The 19,263-nt window shown below is 39.2% G+C and overlaps 1 protein-coding gene across 2 annotated transcripts in view; it reads right to left on the bottom strand.

Annotated features, from left to right (window-relative positions):
- The window catches only part of LOC120054830 (nuclear factor 1 C-type-like), a 109,479-nt gene extending 105,908 nt beyond the window's left edge, over nucleotides 1-3,571 (bottom strand). For both annotated transcript variants that reach the window (XM_039002482.1, XM_039002483.1), the window contains exon 1: nucleotides 3,027-3,571. In XM_039002482.1, the coding sequence (XP_038858410.1) occupies nucleotides 3,027-3,029 (3 nt within the window). In that variant the 5' untranslated portion in view covers nucleotides 3,030-3,571. The remainder of the gene's footprint in view (nucleotides 1-3,026) is intronic.
- Between the last annotated feature and the right edge of the window lie 15,692 nt (nucleotides 3,572-19,263).

The raw sequence follows: 19,263 nt of genomic DNA, 5'->3' as shown, positions 1-19,263 counted from the left end.
GTAAGAAATGCGCCTCTGACTTGTTCAATCATAAATATTCTAAATAAATATCCTGATTGCAGGCTGTGATAGTTGTTCTAAATAAACAGACTATTTGGATACACAACTTTCCGCACTCCGAATATGTCACAAAACGCTTTAAGTGCAAACTACTCCATGACACAGGTAAACACACACACACACACACACACACACACACACACACACACACACACACACACTCTCTATTTACAATGATTCTAAGCATTTAAATAATTAATCAGGACATCATTACTGAGCCGAAGTGCTCCAGGCCTGACCACAGTTCTTGGGGTGGTTTGTTGTCCCTCCTTAACTCAAAAGAGAGTGGGATACTTTGTGGAGAACTCTCCATACACAGGGTCGATAGACTAACTTTTTCTGATACTTTAAGATTAAGAATTCTGATACTTCTGGCATGCACAGCTTGCCATCATGCATCTTCATCCGCCACAGCTAATGAATTACATGTTATTTTAGCCATACACTTCTCCAAATTTAACAAACTTCATGAAAAGCTGGGACAAAAAAAATCTGCTTTAAACATGAGTCAGCATAATGCTATTGAGTAAACTATAGCAGTGTTAACAAAACGACTGAAGTTAATATAAGCTGAGAGACTCAGGTTTCCACGTCTCCTTACCGACTGTGCCAACACTCATCCCGCCCTTTTCTAAACTGAAATATCATCTGCATTTCATAGCCACGTTCATTCAATCAACACAGACGCTCATGCATAATAACTCCCCAAAAAGTAAGCAAAATGAATAATTTACCTGAGTAAGACAGAGAGGAGAGTACATCATGATGAAAATGAACTTATAATGACTTGTCAGGTAGCAAAAGACAGACAAGTTAGTGAATCATTCTTTTACAGTTCATCATCATCATCATCATCACCATAAACACCTCCACCATCGCCTCAATTGACTTGCAGTTTACGTCCACTAAGGTGTTAGCCCTCCAAAAATTATGACACAGAAGAAAAGTTCAATTTAAAAATCCCAAAAAATAAAAAGGGTAACTTTGAATAAAAATTAGGAAAGCTAGGAAATGAAAAGGCTCGGGCAATCTGTTCCATTTAGGAAATGGGGGGAGAAAAAGAATCAAAGAATGACAAAATGAAAAAGAGGGAGGAATGAAATGACGTTATGAAAATAGCCCATCCCCCCAAAAGAACTTAAAGAAGCAGTAACCCTGATTCCCTGTGTCCAGCAATACCCGTTAAATCCACGAAAAACAAAGTAATGCGTAAGATCATCAGGAGCAACGCTGGAACAGATGGTCAGAAACAAAAATTGCAGAGGACTTTCTCTCACCCAAGCAAGAGCGTACACTCCCTCCCGCGCGTAGCCTATCCCAGCATCGAAGACAGCGATGTTGGATGTGCGCTTGTGCCGTTTATTCAAAACGTGTCGTTGGCAAATTGCTGCGTAATATCGTACAAATGAACCATCGGAGTGCGTTGATGACAGTCTTGCATCACAGACACAATAGCCTGCACTCCCAAGTGGCCTCTCACGACTAACCTACAACACGAACTACACTTAATTGAGCTGTTATTGCTGTAAATGTAACCGCTTTTCAAAATGTTCAGAATCGATAAGCTTCTGATAACGTGGATATCCTAATCATGTAATACCAATTCAGAAAACCAAGCTTCTGAATTCATCATCCGTTATCAACTGTTTTCTATAATCATGTCACACAGACATCTATACAAACTAATAATAAGCTATAAACGTATGTACGTAAAAGCGCAAAGACGTCAGTGGTGAGCATACAGTTACTTTTCATTGAATTCAGACTTAACCTACTTTTATCAATTTCTACAGTATTGTATTTATTGTCAGATGTGACTTGACCACAAAACAAGTGGTAGGTGTAATGACAATAATATTTGGAGAACTATCCAAGAAAGATGATCACATTCTCTCTTTCAACTATATGGACACGTTCTGCTTTTGTAACTATGCACACAAAAAGTTGATTGTAAGGGGCCTATAAAGTGTAAGTATATCCCCATGTCATTACACACAAGAGTAGGCCTATACATGGACTCTCCATATGGGCAGACCAGAGAAAAAGGACATACAAACTTTCTTCTTGGTCTACTTTGAGTGAGTAGACCAGGTTATATCCGGCAAAGCTAAGAAAACTATTCTGAGATCAGTCTGAAGGGACAATGTTGTCTCCATCAATATTGTTTTCACCTTGATCTGACAATACCGTGAAGTAATAATTGCATCCAATCCATTAGCACAAGTTTGTCTATAGCAGTTCGGTGGTGGTGGTGGGTAAATCAACCTTCATGAAGTGAACTGCAGTTCAGACAAAATTGGCCATTTTGTTATTTATGACATCCAAAAATATAACGTCCTGAATATATTTATTTATTATTTCCAAAACAGCGGGCCAAATAAATTACATTGTTTTCACAAAAACTCTAAATATGCCAGTTGAGTGCACTTTCAAAACACTCGCGAGTATGTGTGTTATAACCGCACTCGGACTGTACTGCATCCAGGGACGGAGCGCCTCTGTCGGTCTACCGTTCAAATTCAAGCCGGCGCGCCTGAGGCTACGGCCATTTTCTGCTGAACAAACTAAACCCGGCACAGAGTCTATTGGCTTTGAACTTCAACTTGGCCTTCGACGTCCGGTACCGAATCTGCGTTGCCCCACTCAAACTGGCAAAAAACTAATACATTTCACTACGGGAGAAGTGCCAAAACGCTTAGCAGACGATCTTAATCATTACGCGTCGGTGTAACAAATATACAGTATGTCTGCCTTTCTAGCCTTTCCAACAAACGTTCCGCTTGGCTGAAAACCAACAAGAAAATGAGTAGCCCAACTGCTGAGAAACAAAGGAGCAGAACACCAAAATATAGCTCTACGCGATTATCTTAATTGGATTTTACGAAGTGCACACAACTCGTGATCATTCTCGCTTTGCGTCTGTTGGAACATAGACAAATAATGATTAAATTGATTTGTTAACGTACCATTTCAAAGCGAAACTGCCAACCCCCCCAGAAAAGTTAGAGTTTATGCAGCACCGCGGTTCAGCGCCTGGTCATCTCGTCGACGGGTTTCTATTATTATTCCATATCCATTTATCCGCGAACAGAGGTAATCCGTGGTCTTCGGAGGGGAGACTACACCGCACAGAGATCAATCAGACACGTCCCACGCGATATCTGCAGCTTCAATCCCAGCAGAATCCTCGCTACAAGGTACAATAGAACAAAATAAAGATTTTACTATAATATTACAGCTACGATTTCGGGCAGAAACTGCTAACTGTAAACTGCTTGATGGTGTCGTAATGTATCGTGCTGTTGTTGGTTGTCTATCTTTAAATTACAGAACTGAGTCTTCGGTCTCATTGCTTTGCAGCATTGTACACATAGATGTCCTTAGTTATGATGGTACCAATGCTTCGTATGATCATGGATGTCCTTAAAGACGGCCCGAACGATGGGCTAATAGGAGATCTTACAGTCGTCTCGGAGAAAGAATATATGAACACGAAGGTTGTGTGTGTGTGTCTGTGTGCGCGGATGTGTGTGTGCGAGAGAGGGAGTGTGTGTGGCTAGGGCATTGTATTAGGGTGGCACTTGATGCCGTAGTTCATAAAAAGCAAAAAGACAACTATTTACCCACTGTGAGCCGCTATTACAAAACATGTCATCTCTGATAGATATACAATGAAATTGTTCTTCCTCTCACTGTTCTATGGCAAGTTTAAAGTTTGGAACGTGGCTATACTTCTCTCTCTCTCTGTGTGTGTGTGTGTGTTTTCAGAATTACATCCCCAGCTCTTTGTTACACTGGTGATTACACATAAACAATTCAATTCAATGTATTTCCTGGGAGGGAACCTCATGGTTTAGAGAGCTGTCAAAGTTTCAGGTGTTGTCATATCTGCCATTGCCTTTAACCCCACTTTGCTCACACACTTTTCAAAAGAGCAGCAGGGAACTTGACCACAGTCGGTTGTGCGTAAATCCTCAAGGAAAATACATCTCAAGTTTGCTATAGCCTACTATTATACTAACATTCCAAACGGAAGATTATTTGATAATTTATTAATGAGTAGCCTATTTATAATTAATTCATAGCCTAGTCGTTTTGCTATTGATATTCACTTTCATAAATGTAGAAGTATTCTTATAACTTTACTTTTTCACGGAATTAACCCCGCGTCTCCAACTGGGTTCTGCAGCTTCATATTGGAAACGTCAACAACAAAAAAGTTTACCAATATTCTTCAACACTCACGAAAGTATGTGGCTTATGACATGTTATAAATGAAAACATTTAGGAATGTCATACTTGAGTTTATAAGAGTGACATTCCCAGATAATAACCCAGTGTGTTCACCTGCTTTCTGCGTTTCAGTTCATTAGGCCTAAAGGGCTTGAAAACTGTAGGCCATGAGCACATTTAAAAACATCATAAAGCAGTATATATATATATATATATATTACATAATTCTAGAAATTAGTGATAATTGACCGACATGAATATGCATTCTTTGGTTGAAGAATTCGGTTTTTATTGCAATTATATAACTAGGTTCTAAGAGATGTGTAGCTTGCATGCGAGAGACCATTTTTGTCGCTACCTATCTTAAACTGAACTAATAATTTTTAGTAGTAGCATTTACATCCCCTATGTATAGGCAATTACTGGATTATTTTTCTCTTTCGACTTAACTTCACTGTTCAAATGTCAAATGGCCCTTTCATTAGAATCGTAATATAACAATTTGATTTAGAATATTAAGGTCTTATCTAGGGTAGCAACTTGATTACGCAATGGATAATACACCTGTTTGAATTGAAGTCTCAGGTTTGCATTTTAACAGTCAAACGAATCATGCAAAATCCATACAGGAGTATTTAATATGAGACAAAAATGACCAAATCCATTCAATAGTGAGTGTGTGATTGTGTTTTCTGACTTTGATTGCACTTTTTATTTGCTAATGACGCAATAGCCTAATGTTTGATAGTTAGATCTAGGCCCAAACAAGGCTTTTCATTATGTTCTGTTTTTTGAAAATGCAGGTTTATGCAACTGAAAGCATTATTTTTTATAACGTCTACTCATGGGAAAAATATTTTTTAACCCTTTTTAACCCAAATGCTAAAACAAATGTTTTACTTGTTGCTCACTTCTTGGATGACGTTAATCAAAAAAATTCGATTGGGGTGCATGCATTGTGTATTTCGCCACAGTGTACTGGGTAGGCCTATTTGAATTGAATATAGCTATTTGTAATTGACGGTTCCAATATGCATTGTACAAGACATTCATGGATTTGATTATCAATAACCATAAATGTATCATTTGAAAACTAACTATAAATCTTTTTTCCTAAACTGTTGATATGAGAGGTTAAACAAATGAGTAGGCTATTTATATGAAACAAACAATAATATTTCTAAAATGTCACATTGCTTTGACAATAAACTCAATGTCTTTTAATAACATTTTTGAAGAAGCCTAAGTTGTATTTCTCCTGACATGGATTTAAAATACAAAATAATTTTCAGGTTACCAATAACTATGAGGTCTTTTACATTACACTGTGAGATAAATTGTATTTTTTTGAATATTTGTGGTTGGTTGTTGATACTTTTTAGTTCGGAAGTCCAGTAATTGTTCATTCTAAGCCCCTTAGCAGGAGTATTGGAAATGTTATAAAATGTTATGATCATTTTGGACAGGACCACAAGAACATTCATTAAACAGTAAACAAAATTAGAAAAGCAATTATCTTGTATTGATTAGAAAGCCTCTGGCCAAACAAATTGTCTTGCTTGGAAGAGTTTGTTAAACTCTAGCCTATATGGAATGACATCAGAATAACAAATGCAACATGTTTTGGCTATAGCTGCATGCGGAAATGTCTAATTAACTATTGGTTAACATTTACTGATCCATGGATGCACGAATCAAAAGGAGACAAAGAGAAAGTACAATACTTAAATCTCAAATTAAAAGTTATTTTAACCTCAGCAGAACTACTTGGGATTGGTCACTCTTTTGTTTCTTTTACCTTGGACTTCTTAAAAAAACAGATGTCTGGTAGTTATTTTATGATTTCTAATCTGTAGCCTAATTTAAAATGAAATTATTAGAAAAAGAAACTGAAGAAATCTTGCAGACAGGATAAAAACATTGCTTTTGTCATTTAGTTTGAATGAGTTTTCAATATGAAACCATGTGGTGCAAACTTCATACAATCTCCCGCCATTAGGCTATTGTGCATCATAAAGTTGTTTTTAAAATGTAAATGATTGATTTCATAAAGTCGGCCATGTCAGGCTAATTTATAACTACATCTTCTCATGGTGTAGGCCTGATATAGACTCAATTGTGTGGGTAGTAGGCCTACATTAATATAGCCTTCGGTATCATAAATACTTGATTTGAACATTCCAAAGTATATTTCCATTATTAATAAAATATGTATGCTACTGAAATCTCAGATTAGGATTTGGCCCATCAGGAGGAATTATACAGATGTATAATTTTTTTATCAGGAGGAATTATACAGATGTATAATTTTTTTATCATGAAAAGTGAAGGTACAAATACATAGTCTTATAAAGCAGAGTGTGGGTCTGTGGGACCACTCACAGTAAAAGACTATGGGTTGGACCAAAAATATAAGCGCAACATGTAAAGTGTTGGTCCCATGTTTCATGAGCTGATATTAAAAAAGATCCCGGAATTTTTCAACACAAACAAAAAGCTTATTTCTCCCAAATTTAGCACACACATTTGTTTACATCCCTGTTAGTGAACATTTCTCCTTGCCAAGATAATCCATCCACCTGACAAGTGTGGCATATCAAGAAGCTGATTAAACAGTATGATAATTACACAGGTGCACCTTGTGCTGGGGACAATAAAAGGCCACTCTAAAATGTGCAGTTGTGTCACACAACACAATGCCACAGATGTCTACAATTTTGAGGGAGCATGCAATTGGCATGCTGACTGCAGGAATGCCCATCAGAGCTGTTCCCAGATAATTTAATGTTCATTTCTCTACCATAAGCCGCCTCCAACGTTGTTTTAGAGAATTTGGCAGTACGTCCAACCTCTGACCAAGTGTGTAACCACGCCAGCCCAGGACCACATCCGGCTTCTTCACCCGCGGGATTGTCTTGAGACCAGCCACCCGGACAGCTGATGAAACTGAGGAGTATTTCTGTCTGTAATAAAGCTATTTTGTGGGGAAAGACTCATTCTGATTGGTTGGGCCTGGCTCCCCAGTGGGTGGGCCGATGCCCTCCCAGGCTCACCATGTAGGCCGTCATTGTAAATAAGAATTTGTTCTTAACTGACTTGCCTAGTTAAATAAAGGTTTAAAATAATAAAATAATAAATGGGTGCGCCCCTACCCAGTCATGTGAAATCCATAGATTTAGGCCTAATGAATATTTCAATTGAAGGCCCAAAAGATTGTCAAAGACTCCAGTCACCCAAGTCATAGACTGTTCTCTCTGCTACCCGCACGGCAAGCGGTACCGGAACGCCAACACTACTCACTGTTTATTATCTATGCAGTCACTTTACCCCTACTTACCTCAACTAACCTGTATCCCCGCACATTGCCTTGGTACCGGTACCCCCTGTATATAGCCTCGCTATTGTTATTTTATTGTGTTCCTTACATTTTTTTACTTTAGTTTATTTAGTAAATATTAAGGTTAAGGGCTTGTAAGTAAGCATTTCATGGTAAGACTACATCTGTTGTATTTGGTGACAAATACAATTTGATTTGATTTCCTTATATGAACTGTAACTGTATGTTGCATTTATATTTATATTTTTGTTCAGTATACAGTACATGTCATGTTCTGCAACAAATATTGATATTGGAGAATAGCATCCTCTCTCACCTGTAAAATAGGACTTGACAATGTCAAGCATACATTTGTTAATAAACTCTATTTGCAAGATGCAGAGAGGAAATTTTAAGAAATCATTAAATGAGAGCAAAACCCCAAATTGATTAAATACTACATACATTACTCAGTCAAGAACTACTTATGTTACCACTTGATTACACAATGGAATTCCTGAGATTCATTCACTTATGGTAAAATTAACTTGCAGATTCATGATGTGACTAACCCACCTTTGGTTATCTGCTCTTCTCATCCATAGGCCACTGAGTTTGGTGGAGTAAGCTGTCTTGGCATGCCATCTGACCTTACCACAGGAAGACTGTGCTGGAGTGAGCGGTAGAGACATGATCCGACTGTTCAATGTGAATTGAAAGGTTCCTGTAAAAATCTACAGCTAAAAAGGTGTATTTCCTAAAGACAGAGGAGTGAGAGCCAGGACTCACGCTATGATATCAACTGACAATGAAAGTAGTATTTCAAACCTCAAAACTATGACAAGGGCCTTGTATGTCATCTTTACGTAAGTGAACAGGATGCATGCAAAGCATACAGATATGCTGAACTCAATCGAAAAGTGAGTGAAGTGTAATGTTTGACATGAATAAAGGTCTCCTGAAGAGGGCAGTACCAGAGTGTGTTTCATGGAGTTGCCTGGTAGTCAGCATTCTGTCTCACTGCTTTATGAACCTTACAGTGATGTTCACTTTGCAATGGTGAAATTCTAAATGCTATACATCAAAATGATAAGAAACTACACTACATGACCAAAAGTATGTGGACACCTGCTCGACCATCTCATTCCAAAATCATCGGCATTAATATGGAGTTGGTCCCCCCCTTTGCTGCTATAACAACCACCACTCTTCTGGGAAGGCTTTCCACTAGATGTTGGAACATTGCTGTGAGGACTTGTTTTCATTCAGCCACAAGGTCATTAGTAAGGTCAGGCACTGATGTTGGGCGATTATGCCTGGTTTGCAGGCGGCGTTCCAATTCATCCCAAAGGTCTTCGATGAGGTTGAGGTCAGGTCTCTGTGCAGGCCTGTCAAGTTCTTCCACACCAATCTCAACAAACCATTTCTGTATGGACCTTGCTTTGTGCACGGGGGCATTGTCATGCTGAAACAGAAAAGGGCCTTCCCCAAACTGTTGCCACAAAGTTGGAAGCACAGAATTGTCTAGAATGACATTGTATGCTGTAGCGTTAACATTTCCCTTCACTGGAACTAAGGGGCCTAGTCTGAACCATGAAAAACAGCCCCAGACCATTATTCCTCTTCCACCAAACTTTACAGTTGGCACTATACATTCGGGCAGATAGTGTTCTCCTGGCATCTGCCAAACCCAGATTCATCCGTTGGACTGCCAGATGGTGAAGCGTGATTCATCACTCCAGAGAAAGAGTTTCCACTGCTCCAGAGTCCAATGGTGGCAAGCTTTACACCACTCCAGCCAACGCTTGGTATTGCGCATGGTCATCTTAGGCTTGTTTGCAGCTGCTCAGCCATGGAAACCCATTTCACGAAGCTCCCGATGAACAGCTCTTGTGCTGACGTTGCTTCCAGAGGCAGTTTGGAACTCAGTAGTGAGTGTTGCAACTGATGACAGACAATTTTTACACACGTGGTCCATTCTATGAGCTTGTGTGGCCTACCACTTCGCGGCTGAGCCATTGTTGCTCCTAGATGTTTCCATTTCACAATAACAGCACTTACAGTTGACCGCAGCAGCTCTAGTCAGGCAGAGACATTTGACAAACTGACTTGTTTGAAAGGTGGAATCTATGACGGTGCAACATTGAAAGTCACTGAGCTCTTCAGTAAGGCCATTCTACTGCCAATGCTTGTCTATGGAGATTGCATGGCGGTGTGCTCAATTTTATACACCGGTCAGCAACTGGTGTGGCTGAAAAAGCCAAAACCACTAATTTCTAGGGGTATCCACATCATTTTGTACAGTATATATATATATATATATATATATATATATAGTGTACGTATATGGGTTTAAGTCAACAGTGTTAGAGATATACTTTATAGTATTTCTAAGTGGAATCTAAGAGCATTGTTCTTGTATCTGTGAGTGATATATTAAAGTATTTCTGTGCATACATTAAACTAGAACTGTTGTAGAACTTTGACTGTGCTTCATGGTGAACTACTCCAGATGCTGGAAAGCAGAGGTACTACAACAGCTTTTGTTTAGTTTAGAAAAGCAGATAACCATCAATTGGCAGCAAACAAAGAGTAGGCCTACTTATAGGCTACACAGATTTCTGTGTGGTGTAATTAATGAAGTGGTTTGATATCTGTATAATGTAGCACTTTTTATCCCCTGCACAAACAGCCTGCAGATGTTATAGATAATTAAATAACCAACCTACAATCACATCTACAAGCTGTAAAATAATCAAATAATTCCCCGGGGATGGACGGGAAAAGACATCAGGTTATTGCCTCAGGGAGTCAAACTATAGTACACAGCATTCAGTTTGATGCTTATGCCACTTGACAGGTGGTTTGATGTAGGGTATTCAGGTAGCTCATGAGTGAGAACACATGTCAGTGGGTCTATGTGTCATATAACTGTAGAACAGCACACACAGTAGAAGGCTTTCTGTTACTGACCTGTTACTGTCTCGAATGCAAAACTCTGCAGAATGAGATTCGCCTCGCTTTCCAAAACATAAGCTAGAAGAAAGTAGAAAAAGGAGAAAAGTTCTGGAAACTCTCTCCAAATTGGACCAATACTTGCCAAGATGCAGAGTGCCAAGACCTCTCTCCTTTTCAGTGAAAGTAACTGTTTTACTACGTTCAGCCTCTGAATGCTTACTAAGAGAAAATTGCGCATAATTTTCCCAATTTGGACCATTTGTGGAACATTACAGTCATCTTCAGTGAGCCAAACCATTCTATTAAAAACTAAATGGTTCAAGTCAAGCAGCCTTGCTTTTATATATAAATGTTTTTGATTCTGCAACCCCAAAGTAACTTTTTATTTTAGACAATGTGGGTGCAGAGGGTCAGTAAGGGTCATATGTACTCTCGTTGCACAAAAAAACATATTCCTTCCTGCTTGGGAACATGACAGACAGTAAGGTGTAGATGCTCTAAGTACTTATATATGCAACTTGAGGAAGGTGGGAGAAGATTTAGTCAGATTTAGAAGGACTAAAGCGACTGACATGGTATTGGAAGTTCCTGGATATACAGTGTCTCGCTGGTGTTGGGCCAGCAAGAAATACAGTGGACAAGCTTGAAATCCTCCAAACCAGAGAGATGTGGATGGGAGGCCATCAATGGAGGGGAACTTCAGACCTGCAACCGGCAGGGAGACGCGCTACATCATCCACTGGTGTGGTCCCGGTATTAACAAGAACCAACGTAAACAACCAGAACTTCAAAGAAATGGGAGCTTGTCCAACTAGGAAAAGATGATGAAAAGAAATCTGTCATTAACCAGGTTTCCATCCAACTATTTCATGCAGATTAATTACCTGGCGCATAGACCTAAAAAAAAAAGACTAGGCTGACGGAAACACAAAATCTCTGTACAATTTCATGGATCTCGACAGACAATTTGTTAGTTCGACATAGCGGGATATTTTTGTGTCTGTAAAATTAACTACGTGAGAAATGTCGGTGGAATCGTCTCTATGCGCAAATATTAATATGATAATCATTGAAGTAAACTTGTAGTCACGCGATGACATGATACGTTGTAGGCCTACCACCACGATGTGGAAAAGCATGACAAGTTTAAAGGCAGATTAAATAAATTATGAACTTCACATGGTAGTTAAGTGCACGGTGATCATGCACATTTCCAATAGGCTAAATATCGAGGGTAGGCTATTATTTGAAAGCTGGTGACATGATGATCAGTGCTTAGCTGCCAATTATCAATTAAAATGATCATGCTCTTGTCCATATCATCATATAACCAACCCCCGTCCACTTTATCAGCAAACTCTTGTCTAGAGCATGCGCCAAAACCAGATTGGGCAAGTTAGCTCTTTATCGCAACAGTTTTTGTGACAAAACCATTAGTCGATGGAAACCCATTTATTTAAGTTTTCTGTTCGTTACACAGGAACTTAACTGCAAAAGTGATTTTTATGAACAATACGTCATCACACACAGCCTTTTATCCAGTTTGCTGGAAAGGCACCTCTGGTGGGAAAATGTGCATATTGTTTTTATGCCGATTTTTTATCATATTCGCATGAAAATCTGTCACCAATTGGATGGAAACTTAGCTTTTGTCAGTAGAGTGAAAGTGTTCAGGATTGGACTGGAACACCAGGATAGCTTTTGAGAGAGAGCTATCTACATTGTCTTCTAAAAGAACTGACATAAATCACTTCAAAGAGTGAAAAAGTGACACAACCTACAGTCTTGAAGTGATGATCTGTAACTGGCGGAGGTGGAAAGGGTGGTACAAAAGCTGAGGGGAGAGATCCAAATAGCTATACAGGGCATGAGCCGAAAGCATAAAAACTTGACAATTTGTAAAAACAATGAATTGTCCCATGAGGTGCTGTAACCCTGACCAAGGAAACTACTGGGCCAGATAAAACTCTCTATCCTGCAAGAGGGTTGGAAGCAGCTGCAACTGACCTGATAAGGTACAGTAAGTATATCTACAGAACAAGGTTGAAATGGGTATGCATAATAAGCCTGAATCACATTAAAATACCTAGAGTATAAACACATATAGTGCTCCAAACGACCCTATTTAGAGGCTAAAAGCATCTTTCAAATAGTATCAGCAAAAATGTAAATGACAATGAAAAGAGCAGTGTCAACCCTCCTTGTGATAATAATTGAGGGTGCTTGGTACAAAATAAAAATCTGAGTGCTTTTAATTTAATAATATATGCTACTTAGCAGACGCTTTCATCCAAAGCAATTTACAGTTATGCAAGCATACATTTTACGTATGTGTGGTCCCGGGGATTGAACCCACTACCCTGGCGCTACATGCGCCATGCTCTACCAACTGAGCTACAAAAGGACCACAAAGTAGGCTTATTCAGCTCTCTTTCCCAGAATCACACCACATCAATTTGCATAATGTAGAGGTTTAATTTATCATGATCCAAATCCCCTTGGAGACAAAACTAATGGCTATTAGAAAATGATTACTCTGCAGTAATTTGGCACGGATTATGCTGTAATAAGCTAATGTACGTATTAGGTACAGCCAATCCAAGGGTTTTCATTAGGTACTGATGTTAGTTCATGTCAAGGCCTGTTATTACATAATCGTACATCTATAATTCAAACCTTTGCTTACCGCACAGAAATACAATAAAAGGACAAAATGAGTAAGAATTGTACTGCTGACTGAGTAATTTGAAATATGGTTGACTTTGGAAAAGTGAGTTGCTAGAATTCTACTTTTAGAGAGAACAATGGGAGATAAAGGTGTGTGTCAAGTAGACTGAGTTATTTCACAAGACAGCTTTTGAAGCTTTATGTCATTATTCTCCTACCAAAGACCTGTAATAATGTGGGGCCATACAGTACATTAGAAACTGGGTGGTTTGAGCCATGAAGGCCATGGTATACCACGGGTATGACAAAACATTTAGTTTTACTGCTCTAATTACGTTGGTAACCAGTTTATAATAGCAATAAGGCTCCTCGGGGGTTTGTGATACATGGCCAATACACCACGGCTAAGGGCTGTGTCCAGGCACTCCGCGTTGCGTCGTCCCTAAGAACAGCCCTTAGCCGTGGTATATTGGCCATATACCACACCTCCTAGGGCCTTATTGCTTAAGTATACACCAGCACTTCTGGCTCTATGAGTTGGACCCGAAGTGCAAGTGCTGACTAGCCTGGAAGACTCACACAGCAATCTCACAACACACAAGGCTGGTCTTGTCTCTTTACATATCTTGTCATTCCTTTTTCCATTTCACCTGAACTGGGCATTTCTCGCAAATCTGTGAACAAAAGTGATGGTCCCGTAATAAAATAGTTAGATTATCACGCAAACCCGTGATAGGTCATAGGACACCTTTTAACTGACTTTCTGATTTAATTCTATATTCCACATGAACTAATGCTATTCTCTTCTCTCATCTAATGCTTGTATATCAATGTTTAGGTTGTTTAACTTGATCTTTATTGCAGCTCTGTAAAAATATAATGTAATAAATTCAGTCATGTCACCGTGCCAAGAAACAAAATGCAATAAAATCAGACAAATGTGCAAATGTTTTTGCTGTAAATGTATTTTATCTAACTAAACTTAAAAATGTATTATCTGTGGTCCTCTTCTGTGATCTCTGCTCTCTGTTCCAACGTCAAAGGCTGAAAGTTAAAGCGCAGGACGTCCATATGTAAAATCTACAGCGGGACCAACCAGTTACTGCATGAAAAACAACGTCTACAGGTCTGGGACTGAGCAGAACTGAGAATTCATACCATTCTATCAGTAGATAACAAAAAAGTGCACGATAATAAACCAAAAGCAAATTCAGTATTTTGGAAGCAAATAGTAATGAAATTAGTCTACCAAGACATAAACAAATTGTAATTAAAAAATGTCAGGACATTCAGTGACTATCTAGTGACACCTACTGTTGAGTCTCCACTCTAGACTCAGAAATATGATCAGAAAAAAAAGAAGAGGTTCATTACCACCCTCTACTGGTGATGAAATATCTAATTACAACTAGTGGGATTCAACAGGTTAGTTTATCTGACCTCAGTAATCAACAAAAGCAGTGACCTTTCAAAACCAACTGAAGGTATCCTCTCTCTATCCACATTCAAATAAACTCAAGCCCTGGTAATGCCCACTTTAAGGGTGATGTTTGTAATTCAAGGTTAATGCCCTAAAGCCAGGTAATATCTAAGCCTCTTCAAATAGGTGAACCATGCCCAGGCTCTCACTCGTCGAGGATAACTTGCACTCTGTAAACACTTAGACTCCATTTTTACATGTCCAAACTTTTCTAAAGTGCAAAGAAAGTCCCACACAAATCCGGCAAGTAATCCAAAAACTTAATCACGCTAAATGCACAATTTCCAAAAAGGAGAATTACACTAACACCCAATTCAATCTAATGAAAGCTGGGATGGAATAGAAAACTCTGAGGAAGGCCAAAGTTGAACAGGCAAGTGTCCTAAAACTTTAAACCTCCCTTATTCAATCTAGTTGGGATTATCTCAATGTAAAGCAGCAAGTGCCACTCCCTTATTTAACAAAAAACTCAGTTCTGAATCGGTACCATACCGTTGCTCACTTCAACACAAAGAGCATCAGTGAGTACTGAGTAGGCCTATTCTATCCATATGAAAGGACTGTTTATAAAGCTATATAATCTATTATATGTTTTAAACATCCTTGTTGTCACGGTTTATTTGTATAGGACGGTGGACATGAAAACATCATCAAAAACAACTGACTGATCATCTGGCCGAACCAGCTGAATAGAATACCTTTTCCATAATACTACTGATAAGCAAATAACCACTAATGTCTTACAGAACAAAGTAATGTCCCTTTCCAATGAATACAGTCTATATAGATGATACAGAATGTTACATATTGTGTGTGTCATGATCAAATTCAATTGAATGCAACCAAATAAAGTCATTTTTTTGTACAGTATGTCCTGAAATAGAGCTGGGACGATAAACCGAACATTTTCGACAACAACGATTTATCGAGGACATTTAACAGATATTGATAATCACCACAAGTAGCCTATACTAGAGAAATGTGACGTTTGAAATTAAATCATTCTACTAATATGGGCTATCGATAATGTTAGGTATACAATTGATAGTTACAACATTCAAAGTATTAGTAGTAGTTCTAAGGGTATGGTAATATACAAAAGTAGGTTAACTGGTGCACATTAAAGTTAGAAACGTATCGTTCTCGGGATAATTCAGTCAATTTATCATATTGATTTTTGTACATATCACCCAGCTCTATCTTGAAAGTATGTACAACTTCTGTCTTGCAGACACCATGATACCAGTGTTTCTAAACTCAGAGAGACGCAACATCACAAGACTTCCGGGAACACTTTTGAAACAGACCAAGCAGGCCAGGGCAGGGTTTGAGAAGTCAATGAGAGAAGTGAAAAATTCTTCCTTGGTTATTAATTTTCTAAAGATACAACCTAGTTTCGAGCCAATGTCTTACGTAGTTGAACATGTTATCACTCAAACCTCGTGAAAGTGACACATTTTCATCAAAAACAACTTTGTATCAAAAAAGTGCGCTGCTCGGCCCAAGACGCCGTTAGACCCAATGACGTGCTCCTACGCATGAGCTTAGCTTGCGTCGCCATGGCATCGCTTACAAGAGTGATCTGGGATTTCTATTGGAGAAGCAGTTTCTGCCTATCTTCATACTGCACTGTCTTTGATGATACTTAGCACAGAGTGATGTACTTAAAGTGGCAATCAGCAGTTGAAACAATAAAAAAGCGATATCCCTGCCCCTGTTTCGGTAAAAAGCGGAGGAATTGGGCTGGAGAAACGTAACCACTCAAATTCATAGACAGAGCTATGGATGCAAGGACTGACCATCCATGATATCAAAATTATACTTTTAACCATGTTTTGAGGCTAAATAGGGTTTGTTTACATGTAATTGTTTACAAACATTGGAGTAAAACAAACCTATATTTTGGGTTCTGATGGATGTAGCAACTACAGATTGCCTCTTCAATGAATAATATCTTGGGCCAAGTGAAGCCAAGACAGACCAGAGGGAAAAGGATAACATGGGATATAGTGTACAGTAACTAGGAAGGATTGCCACAACATTGCGTGCATTCCTTAAGATCTGATAGCACAGATGGTGTGAGGATTATACTGGCCGATTTGCAGAGAAACTGAAAATAAAATGTTTTGGCCTCTTTAAAGTGAGGGATAATCTGTAGTTTGGAGATTGCCCTTTCTGTGCTTATCCTGGTCTGTTAATTAATCAAAGAAGATGTCAGGAAGGTAATTTTTTGGGGGGGAAGTGTCCGAATTAGTTTTGTTAAGGTTTAAAAAAAGATGAATAGAGAGAGCAAGTAACAATATCTTCTTTTGTCATGCCAGCTCCTCCTGTATGTCGGAATCGCATGTCAAGGCAGATAAATGACTGTTACCATTTTCTCGAATAACCATTATTTCCCCCTAATTTTAGCCTTGTTGAAGTAGCCTATGGTTCTCTGAATAATTCACGTCAGTTTCCAGACATCTGATGTCATGGCCTGGGACCACAATCCCAGGGCTGACTCTGTTCCCCCAGAGGATAGGAGAAGGGCTGAGGAGGGAGATCCACCAGCATAAGGATACATTTTACTGCCCTCTGTGGTGAACAGCAACATCCAGAGGACGCTTTAATGAGGTCGGGCTGTAAATAACTAGGCACGGATGGTAGCAGAGGCAATACGCACATTGTTCTAAATTCACACTGCAACGCTGGACAATGATGCAAGCAAAACAACGTGTCAGCTGTGTCATGCTGGGGGGTTGGTTGCAGAGCGACATATTGTGTACAGACACTGCTAAGGCAGTCAACAGTGAAAGGCTCTCTCGCTCTCCAGACTTCCTGATGAAAGCCAGTGAAGATAATGTGGTTTATCTCTTAGGACCTCCTTCATGATATATCACCCAGCTAGCTGCACTGTACATTATTGGGTAATAAATGCAAAATTGGCTCATATAAACATCCGGCATTGGAAAGCACTGACTGGACAATATGCACAAAGACTTCAGAGTACGATCAAAGGCCTCTCATGCACCGTCCAAAATACGATTTAATCAAGCTACACTTAAAGCTGAGTTACAGTACAAGAGCTCTTTCATGTTGCCATTCATTATTCAATCATCACTGAGTAATTCCTCAATACAAACCCTTGTACTAAAAGACATACAATACAGGCCCTGAGAATAAACTGTCATTAACACGTTTTTATGTTAGATGCAAAGAACTTAAAAGAAGTACACTTTCATTAACATGTTTATAAATGTCCTGTCAGAGGGATAAGGAACTTGGAAGGATTCCTCCCGAGTCGCACAGTAGGGGTCTTAAATCCCAGCCCAAATTCTGATTTTCACTGAGCTGCAACTATAGTGTAATGCTGCATGAGCCTGAAGTCCACCAAACTTTTGGTCATGTAAATGTTGGTATTTAATTTCCAAAACCCATTAGACATTACAGCCAACACTAATTCCCTCCCACCATTTGGCCCCTACTTTTGGAAATCCTACATTCTGAAGAGATGTTTCTTTGATTAAGGATTTTTATTTGGTTCCCTTAAGCATGGTGTAGCTCAGATTTGACTGAATCAAAAATGTAAACATTGGTACTTGGGACATGTCTACATTATAAAACGCAGAGGCAAGAGACTTTGGCAATTAGACTATCAAGTATGGTCAACTGAAAGTTACTGAAACTTTGATTATAAAGTAAATCAAGGCCAATTTGGAATATCACTGTAGTCCTCACACTTAATTTTCCATGACAATCTTTGGAATCAGCACATCAATAATGGTAAACCTCAGGCCTCCCGAGTGGCGCAGTGGTCTAAGGCACTGCATTGCAGTACTAGCTGTGCCACTAGAGATTCTGGGTTCGAGTCCAGGCTCTGTCGCAAGCCGGCAGCCTGGCTTCCGGGTTAAGTGGGCATTGTGTCAAGAAGCAGTGCGGCTTGGTTGTGTTTTGGAGGACGCACAGCTCTCGACCTTCGCCTCTCCCGAGTCCATACGGGAGTTGCAGCGATGAGACAAGACTGTAACTACCAATTGGATACCACGAAATTGGAGAGAACATTTATTTAAATAAATAAAAATAAGATAATGGTAAACCTCTATATAAAAATGCATGTGCAGTAAACATAATAATACGGTGAAAATACGAAGGTGAGGATGGAACATCCTCTCACATCCCAATTTTTGAAATGTATCCAAATGGATTTTTGTTTCATCTCCCCTTTTGGAAGGTGAACTTCTTTTTCCAGCTTGTACTGCCTTTTTTACACAAAACCACAACCCAGTCCAACATGTGTCACCCATTCCTAATGATCTTGGAAGAGATTTGCATGGGGGGAACAGGAAGCTCCAGTAGTACACAGACATGCATTCGACTGGGCATAATGGCTGTTTTGGCATGAGTTTGTTATTCAGAAGTAAAGAAACAGACCATTAGGGCAGGACAGTGGTTTGTGCTCAGCCTCAGCTAGAGATGGCTGTTGACTGAGACCATTCAACTAACCTAAACCCTTGTCAATCTTTAGCAACAGCAATGTCTGTTTATTGTAACTGTCACACAGGCATACAGT

Source organism: Salvelinus namaycush, chromosome 10 (genome assembly GCF_016432855.1).
Source record: "Salvelinus namaycush isolate Seneca chromosome 10, SaNama_1.0, whole genome shotgun sequence".
In the NCBI taxonomy this organism is placed as follows: domain Eukaryota; kingdom Metazoa; phylum Chordata; class Actinopteri; order Salmoniformes; family Salmonidae; genus Salvelinus; species Salvelinus namaycush.
Note: the sequence above shows the minus strand (reverse complement) of the source record. Positions and strands in the feature narration are given on the sequence as shown.